Here is a 10,000-nt window from a genome sequence, read left to right on the forward strand (position 1 = left end):
ATCCCCTCGAGGGCGTGTGTGTGTGTGTGTGTGTGTAAAGAAGGGTAAAGACATGGTAAATATAAACAAGGTTCAGACACGGGGCACCACGAGTGTGAAGTTCTCTCCCCGTTAACACACAGTTAATAATCACAAATAGGAATCACATTCTTTAAAACCAAATAGTAAATAGTATTCACACAGTAGTGTCAACATGTATGGAGAATATGATGGGACGAGATGCCAATACGAGCCACACAAGAGGTCATCAAAGCTATGCTTGGGAGAGGGGCGGAAGGAAGGGGGATGTCACCGCGAAGGGTTGACCTCCCTTCCCACAGAGGGGTCATGAGATAAGGGGCGGGAGCTTCTCGTGAAGTGGGACGTCACTTGAGGTCATGGCAGGTCAGACTTCACCACGAGAGGTTGGGGGGAGGGGTCAGAGGGGGAGATCATCATACATCACCACCAGAGGTCAAAGGTCAGGTCGGGGGGGGGACTCACCTCGGGGAAGCCAGTGACCGCCGCCCGGCAGTGGTACATGCCCACGGTGTCCTCGTCCACCGTCAGGGTCAGTTTGGAGCCCAGGTTGATGACCTGAAGTGCAAGAGAAACATGTTCGGGTCAAGTATGTGGAACACGTGTCGACGGTATGTTAAATTCTCTTCAACCTCCTCACCCATTAATCTTAGGATCCGTTGATGGTTCCCTCCAAACTCCCTCCCTGTTGCCCACCCTGCGTTTCTCTAGGGCTAGGTTTCGTTGTATTGGGCTAGACTAGGGCTCAAACCTAACCTGCCCTAGCTTAGCCTAGCTTTTAAAAAAAAAATGGGGTTTCGAATCTACAGCTGATCCCAGTTTGATGTATTCTTATTACGGTAAGTTCCCAAATGACAAATGTACCCTTGGACCTTACAGCAGGTTCTCAAGGGCCAGATGTATCCCTGAACCTTGACAGTAAGTTCCCAAGGGTCAGACGTACCCCCTTGGACTTTACAGTAAGTTCCAAAAGGTCACCAGATGGTCCCGTACACCTGTGTGCTCTTATACCTCACTCAACCCCATCTCTGACCTCACCATCTTCATCCTCAATTCAGTTCACCCCTTAGCACACCAATCTCCAACTCCTCCATCACTGATTTTTCTCCTCCCTCGCCCATTTCTCCTTCGCCCAGTGCACCACATACTTTTCCCCATCACCTAATCCCATGCCCTTCCTAATATCCCCAATTTCACACCCTTTTCTTCGCCCATTTTAAGACCCTTTCCTTTTTCCTCCTCAACCAAATCCACACCCATTTCTCTCCTACAGCCATTTAAAGTCTCTCTTTCCCTCTTCTCGCGTTGACTATGGTTCCCTTCTTCTTAGCTACCTTCTACCCTCCCTGTCTCCACCCATTCATATCTTCCCCCTCCTTCAGGAGAGCCACACGCCTCACCTTCTTCTCCGTCTTGTGAAGCCACACAATCTCTGGCGGCGGGTTGCCGTCGACGTCACAGGTCAAGGTCACGGAGTTGCCCTTGTCTTCGTCCACGTCCGTCGGCTCCTTCTTGAACCTCGGTCCATCTGAGGTTGATTGGGAGTCCATTAGAAAACGGGCTGGTGGTTGGTTGATTGCGGGAAGACTCGGGAAGGAGGAGGGAAGTTAATTTAGGATAGCTGTTGGTGTGTGTGTGTGTGTGTGTGTGTGTGTGTGTGTGGTGGTGGTGGTTAAGAAAGGTTCGTAATGTTTGGGTTATCTAGGATTAAGCTACTGCTAGAAAGGCCAAGACAGCTATCACTCAAACACCCCTTTGCATCTACCTATCCCTCCAACCACCTCCCCAACCTCGTACTCTACTCCACACACTCCTCCTAGCGACTCACACTCAACATGGTCAGCGCTCCTAGCGACACACACATACACACAATCTCCCAGCACTCCTAGCAGTGCACACACACACACACACACACACACACACACACACACACACACACACACACACACTGCCTCTTCACATTTCCCAGCACCTCACATTCACCCCTCAAACCTTCCAGGACCACCCGCTCGACCTCAAGATCCAGCTAGCTTGTAGGCCCCCGCTCCTTCCTCAACACGAGAGCCACACACACTCACACTCCACGCTCAGCGTGTGCTCGGCCTTGCTGGTGCCGATGACGTTGGAGACCAGGCAGGCCACCCGGTCCCCGTTCGAATCCCTCTGGATGTTCTGGATGATGTAGTCAGTCGTGTGGTCGCCCACGACGCCGATGTTGTTCATCTCCCACCTGTAACGGAGGCCGGGCGGGTTGCCCTCCGCCTCGCACGTGAACCGTACCTGAGGGAGGGAGAGAGACAGTGAGAGACAGGAAGGGAGAGAGACATTGAGAGACGGAGGGAGAGAGACGTGAGAGGGAGACAGAGAACTGGGCACTAAAGACACAGTGTCATTTGAGTGCCTTGGAGGTATGTGATGTGGATAAGAATGGAATTGTAATTGGGGGTATAATGGGCAAGGGTGAGTAATTGGGTAAGGAAATAGAAGGGGTAAAGAGAGAGGTGTGCTTAGAGAATTAGGGAAAATGGTATAGGTATTGAGTTTGGAATGAGGAAGGAGATGGGGTACCTCGAAAATGGGGAGAAAGACAGACTTGTGAGTGGGGAATGACACGTATGGATGAAGAATGGCGCATGAGATATCTAACAACGAGTTTTGAATAAAGGATAGAAAGGCATGGGGCCAGAGGCACCGACATGGATAACTCGGGAATGGGGATGGAAACTTGTCTTAAAGTTATGATATCCGTTTACTTACTCGTTCATTATCCTATAAATTTAATCACTGAAAGACTCCCGGCTGGCGAACCTACTCGTTTTAATCAGTACATCCATAACAAAAAAAAAATTACTGCTGCGTGTAGCAGGTCTTTGACTACACCATGGGCTATATTTACTCCATTTAGCTAATGTTGCTACATTGCTTCGCTTCCCAGTTTTATCATGCTAATATCTAGCATCCTTAAGGTCTTATTGTCGCATTGATCATAACAACAGTCTACACCACAATCCTACCCTGGAAGTCAGTCCTCTTTAGCCTAGAAACTGTCTTTTGTCCTCACTCCCACCACCATGTGAGGCAGCCCCACCCATGCTGCTGTTGTGGTCCCCCGGACTTACATCATCGTGTTCTTTGATCTTGGCCGAGTCGACGGAGATCTTGACCTCGGGCGGGTACTTGACCATCATGACCAGGGTCCTGACGATGGGTTCGTCCAGGGCCTTGTGCGAGACCTGGCAGGAGATGTTGGCCTCGTGGTGTTTCCTCTCGGGGGTCAGGTCCAGCCTGCTCTTCACGGCCACCAGGATCGTGTCCTGCTGTCTCTGCTTCGTGGTGTTGATGTTGCTGCTGAAGAAGCTCTCCTTCCCGTTCAGGAGCCATTTGATCTGAAGGAGGCGCAGCAGGAGGGAGAGAAAAATAAAAGGGAAGAGTTTTAAAGACTTTGTTGTTTATGTGGAAGAGTTTAAGAGACTTTAATGTGGAGGTTTCATTGGTTTGGGAAGCCTTCATGTTATTTATCATTTCATTTATCGATGGTTATCTTGTGTTGAAAGAGGCGCCGAAGGAATAAAAAAAAAAAAGGAATGATAAGAAATGTCTTTAGATTATTTTTTTTCTCGTTTATGATACACAGTGTTGCTCTTGATGTAGATGTTGTTCGTTGTGGAGCATCTATGTCAACTTTGAGAGTTGGATTGAAAGGTGGATGAATTATTGGCCTCGTAGGAGACTTTTATGTTTTGTCTGTACCCATTCATGACATGCATAACACACACACACACACACACACACACACACACACACACACACACACACACACACACACACACACACACACTTGATATCAGATTTTACGGGACGTTTTGCTTCATCTCCTGAATGTTGAACGTGAGGAAGGAATGGTAGGGCTAGAGGGTGAATACTGACGAGTTCGCAGCGACAGAAGAGCAGAGGCAAGCGTCGCTGTATATAGCCGAAGTATTTTAGGGTCTAGGAAGTCATAGAAGAAGATGGAGAAAGAAGGAGGAAGAGGAAGAGGAGAAGAACAGACGAGGAATTGAAAACAAAGACGGAAAAGAAGGATAGGGTCCCTAGTATCATACTACCCATCGACCATATCAAACATCACAAACCATTCATTCCAACCTACAAACAAACCCCCACTCACCCCCCAACCCTCTGGGTAGCGTACCACCACCATCCTCCACCCTCCACCCTCCACACGTCCCTCCCTCCCTCCCTGGTCACCCCCCCCTCCCCCCCGAGGCCCCTCATCTGCCGTACCGTGGATGCTGGTGTGCTCAGGCCCGCCTCGCAGGTGATGCGGACTGGCGAACCAGCCGTGGTTTCCATGGGCGACATCTTGTCCAAGTACACCTGCCAAAAGACACACCTGTTGTTAGAGAAGTACACCTACACACACACACACACACACACCTCTACACACCTGGAGAGACACATGTATGACACCCGTTGGGGTACATAGGTAATAACGATGCGTCTTAATGGTGTACATGAAATGTCATTTTTAGTTTTGGTGCCACTTGAGCACGACGGTACGACCCTTGAGTACGACGGCACGACCCTTGGGTACAACGGTACGACCCTTGGGTACAACGGTACGACCCTTGGGTACAACGGTACGACCATTGAGTACAACGGTACGACCCTTGGGTACAACGGTACGACCCTTGGGTACGACGGTACGACCCTTGAGTACAACGGTACGACCCTTGGGTACGACGGTACGGCCCTTGGGTACGACGATACGACCCTTGAGCACGACGGTACGACCCTTGAGTACAACGGTTCGACCCTTGAGTACGACGGTACGACCCTTGAGCACGACGGTACGACTCATGGGAACGGTAACCCTCTTTTTTTCTCTCTCCCTGACACCTTAGGGTCAGGTCATGAATAAAGACCACAGTCCATTATGCCCAAGGGTTGTACCGTCATGCTCAAGGGTCGTACCGTCATGCTCACGGGTCGTACCGTCACGCTCACGGGTCGTACCGTCACGCTCACGGGTCGTACCGTCATGCTCACGGGTCGTACCGTCACGCTCACGAGTCGTACCGTCATGCTCATGGGTCGTACCGTCATGCTCACGGGTCGTACCGTCATGCTCACGGGTCGTACCGTCACGCTCACGGGTCGTACCGTCATGCTCAAGGGTCGTACCGTCATGCTCAAGGGTTGTACCGTTACGCTCAAGTGTCGTACCGTCATGCTCAAGGGTCGTACCGTCATGCTCAAGGGTCGTACCGTCGTGCTCAAGTGTCGTACCGTCATGCTCAAGGGTCGTACCGTCGTGCTCACGGGTCGTACCGTCATGCTCACGGGTCGTACCGTCGTGCTCAAGGGTCGTGCTGTCGTGCTCACGGGTCGTGCTGTATTCACCAAAGGTGTAATTTATTAAATTTCCATAAAACAGAGACAAATCCCAAAAAAATAGCCATTCCTAAAGTCTGCTACGTTATATACCTAAACATGTAAAGTATATCTATATACATTGTTTACGAATATAAAGGGAATTCATCTGAAATTTACCAGAAGCTCCTATAATAGCACAGTAGATATGAAACAGATATAAAAAGTATGCGAACTATACAGCATACCTGGAGGAATACTTTCTCCCTACTGCTTTTTTAAGAAGTGGATGAAAGTATTACTAAGAAAATAATTGTTGATACCTTTTCTTCTTTGACATTTTTAAACGTACAAGAATGGTTCATTTCATCGACGTAACTTTTAAGAGAGAAAAAAAGTCAATTGACTCCAGGAAAATCCCTGAGGAAAATTATAAGTGAAGAAATAATCTCTCTAGGGTAATTACTTTGAAAATGGTATCCATTACATCATTAGTAGTAAAATTGTGATACGGGAACTGAAAAAAAAAGTATTCTATTAGATTACTTTTATATTCGTAATTTGGCTTTCCTCTTCTGCTTATACGATTGTGGTAAAAGGGATTGCTTACGACCTAATTAGAATGTAATTAACATTTGGGGTAATTGGAATGTGATGAGCTGTGCCCTAAGTAGAATACAATTAACTTTAAGCCTATATGGAATGTAATTCACTTATAATCTAGTTTGAAAGTAATTGACTTACGACATAATTGGAATGTAATTAACTTGTGACAGTTAGAAATATAAGTACTGACATCCCAACCTTGTCATGTCTCGTACCATTGCATCTAGTGGCCATATCTTAATAGAACCATAATGAAAAGATAAAAGGAAATATAAAAAAAAAATATCCACTTTCTTATATAGAATATCCACTGTATAGAATATCCACTTATATAAGATATCCAATTATATGAAATGTTCACTTATATAAAGTATCCACTTTCTTATATAAAGTATCCACTTTCTTATATGAAATATCCACTCTTACATAATATCCACTTATATAAAATATCCACTGTATAAAGTATCCACTTTCTTATATAAGATAGCCAATTATATGAAAGTGTTCACTTTCTTATGTAAAGTATGCACTTTCTTATGTGAAATATCCACTCTTATATAATATCCACTTATATAAAATATATCCACTCATATATAATATCCACTTATATAAAATATCCACTTCCTTATATAAAATATCCACCTTCTTATATAAGATATCCGCTCTCTTATATATGTGCACGGGACAGAGACGTTCTTCGTATGTAAAATCCCCTCACAGCGTTTTGAAGACAGGAACAAATGACGAAAACAAATCTTTTATTCTCATGTCATAATGAGGGAGTGTGTTCTCAGTCTCTTAAAAGTAGCTTAATGCCGGCCTTCTGAGTAATCCTTTTTATTAATTTGTTTGATCTTGAAACGTCTTTTTCCGGTGTGATCTACCTCCCTGAGTACGAAGATTTGATACCGCTAGTGTACGATGACTTAAGCTCTTCGAGTACGATAATTAACACCTCCCATAGTACGGTAACTTAAGCTCCTCGAGTACGATGATTAACACCCCTCATAGTACGATAACTTAAGCTCCTCGAGTACGATAATTAACACCCCCATAGTACGATAACTTAAGCTCCTCGAGTACGATGATTAACACCCCCCCCATAGTACGATAACTTAAGCTCCTCGAGTACGACAATTAACACCCCCCCATAGTACGATAACTTAAGCTCCTCGAGTACGATAATTTGCCAGTTTGTGTTGTGTTGGTCGACATGACCTCATTCAACCCTTCCCGTGACCTCTCTTTGTGACTTGGGTTGGTTGGTATTACTCCTCACGCAGACGGCGTAGGAGACGGGGTCCTCCTTCCATGTGACCTTCGACGTAGGCAGCACGGCACTAATACACGTTCCCGTAAGTACGTGGACTAGGGTATATACAGAGGGCGTCAGACGGGGGTCGAGTGCAGTGCGCAGGTAGGGTGTGGCGGATAGAAAACACGACACTCGCTTCCCAATTTCGGTCTTGAAGAGAAAATTCATTTCGATTCTCGTGGCAGAAGCGCGTTGGATTCCCTGTGCACCGCGGCCCACGGCGTTGGCAACGGTGGGGCAGAAGAGGATGTATAACAGTGTGGTGCACTGGGCTAGGGACTGGGCCTTAATGAATGAATCATATAGTGAATTATCATCATAATTTGTTGAATTGTAATGAATTATCATCCTAATTCATCGCCTCGTTAACACGGCTTGAGCGATGGTGAGTAAACTCCACGCAAGGAGTAATGGATGGAGTTATTTCCAGTACACGAACTCACGATATATACCCAAGGATCTAGGAGTGATATACCTTCGCCATTGATGACACGTCGACACATATGCGCGTGAGGGAACGGTCTGTCTCGGAATCCATTGATGTTTTACACGAGTGTCGGGTCCGTGGTACGTACGGGTGGCTGTGGGCGTGCTCCTCCTGAAAGAGGTAGTGTCGTCTCTCTTTACCCCCGTCAGGAGAAAGGGAGAGCCTTTTAGCCCTCCTTTGGGTCGGGCAACACCGTCGTGGGGGCCCGGCCCCTTGCTGATCCTACCTATGTAATTCGAATGTGATTAGCATGTGGCACCGAAGCCCAGTGCGTGAGAGAGGAGGGAGGTATATCCACAGTCACCCGCTCTCGTAAACTCCATCGTGGTTGACTCTGTCAATACCTGCGTCGTGCTTCAGGTGTGGATGTATCACAGTCTTGCTGAAAGGGAGTTTTTGGTGCCGTTAGTGAGAGAGAGAGAGAGAGAGAGAGAGAGAGAGAGAGAGAGAGAGAGAGAGAGAGAGAGAGAGAGAAGGAGGAGGAGGGAACAAGACACGAGGGACTGACGGACGGACTGACCTGGTCTTCGGAGTCCTTCGGAGGGAAGTACACGGTGAGCTTGGCGTTGACCGACTTGAGGTGCCTCTCCCCCTCAGCTCCCCCGACCTGGCACTGGTAGATGGCGTCGTCCTCCACCAGCACGGGCTGGATGTGCAGGTTGTACACCCCTGCGAGAAGAGGAGGAGGAGGACACGGTCGTACATGTACGATTCTCTTTAGTACATTGGATGTACTGCTGTGTACATGGGCAGGCGGGGGAGGCAAAGACAAAATGACTGAAGGCTTGGATATTATTGTCTGTGATGAGAATATCTTGATGTGGAAAAACAGGTGGAGTAAATTGGTTTGTGGGTAGACAATGATGCGTGTACAGGATTTGCGGTATATGGATAGGTCGACTTGGGTAGTAGTAGAACTCCAGTGTAACAGAGTGAGGTAGATGGATGGGTTGAGTTGGTGTCTATAGTGTGTGGTAGAGGTAGAAAAAAAAATATCCGCTGTGTGGTAGACAGGTACAATAGCTGTTAGAGAGTAGATAGGTCGAATAGCAATGCGAGGTAGAGTTACAAAGGTAGACAAGTTCATAATGAAGTCTACCTGTGGGTAAACAGGTAGGTAGAGTGCTACAGGTAGATTACGATACATGGGCGAAGGTAGATTTGATCAAGGGCTACAGTAGGTAGGTCCAATGTATCGCAAGGGATACAGTATGTAGGGTCACTGTATCACAAGGGATACAGGAGATAGGGTCTATATCGTGGGGAATACAGTAGGTAGGTCCAATGTATCGTAAGAGATGCCGTAGACTGGGTCACTGTATCACAAGGGATACAGTAGGAAATACAGTAGGTAAGGCCAGTGGATTAAAAGGGGATGCATTAAGCAGGCTGTATGAATAGTAAGAGATACAGTAGCTACGGCTGAATACATCGTGATACAGTAGGTTAGGTTGAATGTATCGTAAGGAATCTAGTGCTCATATAGATATTATTTGAGAAAGTATATATACTTCAGATGATCGCAAATTACAAAATAACAAGCAAATGTTACATTTTCTTCATGAAATGTTTACTTTAGAAAAGGAAAAAAAAGATTTTTGTATCACATGTAATATCATCCATAATTAGAATATGCATGTATACTCCATATGTGTACTGGTATTCATATGGTAATGACGTGAGTGTACACGTGGCGTTTACCGCTGTCATCGTCCACTTCCATGCTGTAGCGACTGAAGCCCTGAAGTTCCTGGTCCGTGCCTAGCCCGAAGCCATCTTTGGTCCACTGGACCGTCCCTCTCCTGTCCGCTACTTTGCACGTCAGCGTCACGCTGTCGCCGTGCTTGGCCGTCACATTTTCCGGCTCCTGGACGAACCGCTGCTCCCCGTGCGCCGCGCTCACCAGTATGGACAGACACACGAGGCACACTGCGTCTTTCCATCGTCTCCCCACTAGAACCAAGTCCATTTTCATCATAGAAAATGGATGTACTTTATGTCGCACCCCCCCGTAGAAAATGGAAGTGAATTTACGAGTGACTTAAGGAATTTAAAGTGGATTTCATCTTGGGTGGGGAGCCTTCTGTCTACTGCATGACACAAGATTATCTGGAAGTAGAAGAGAGAAGAACATTTAATTCGTACTTAATATAAGACACTCTTATAATAACCACATAAATCTGGTTATAACTACCTCAAGT

At 46.8% G+C, this 10,000-nt stretch overlaps 1 protein-coding gene and 1 long non-coding RNA gene across 6 annotated transcripts in view; one reads left to right on the forward strand and one right to left on the reverse strand.

The window, feature by feature from the left end:
• Window positions 1-10,000, forward strand: part of LOC139767331 (uncharacterized) — a 137,508-nt gene that overhangs the window by 59,799 nt on the left and 67,709 nt on the right. The gene's annotated exons all lie outside the window — the stretch shown is intronic.
• Window positions 1-10,000, reverse strand: part of LOC139767330 (irregular chiasm C-roughest protein-like) — a 97,610-nt gene that overhangs the window by 22,579 nt on the left and 65,031 nt on the right. For all 5 annotated transcript variants that reach the window (XM_071696647.1, XM_071696645.1, XM_071696649.1 and 2 more), the window contains exons 2-8: window positions 9,501-9,908; window positions 8,320-8,468; window positions 4,303-4,395; window positions 3,138-3,404; window positions 2,097-2,298; window positions 1,419-1,546; window positions 484-576 (exon numbers count right to left, since the gene is read on the reverse strand). In XM_071696647.1, the coding sequence (XP_071552748.1) occupies window positions 484-576; window positions 1,419-1,546; window positions 2,097-2,298; window positions 3,138-3,404; window positions 4,303-4,395; window positions 8,320-8,468; window positions 9,501-9,777 (1,209 nt within the window). In that variant the 5' untranslated portion in view covers window positions 9,778-9,908. The remainder of the gene's footprint in view (window positions 1-483; window positions 577-1,418; window positions 1,547-2,096; window positions 2,299-3,137; window positions 3,405-4,302; window positions 4,396-8,319; window positions 8,469-9,500; window positions 9,909-10,000) is intronic.

The sequence above is a fragment of the Panulirus ornatus genome, chromosome 59 (assembly GCF_036320965.1).
Source record: "Panulirus ornatus isolate Po-2019 chromosome 59, ASM3632096v1, whole genome shotgun sequence".
Lineage (NCBI taxonomy): Eukaryota > Metazoa > Arthropoda > Malacostraca > Decapoda > Palinuridae > Panulirus > Panulirus ornatus.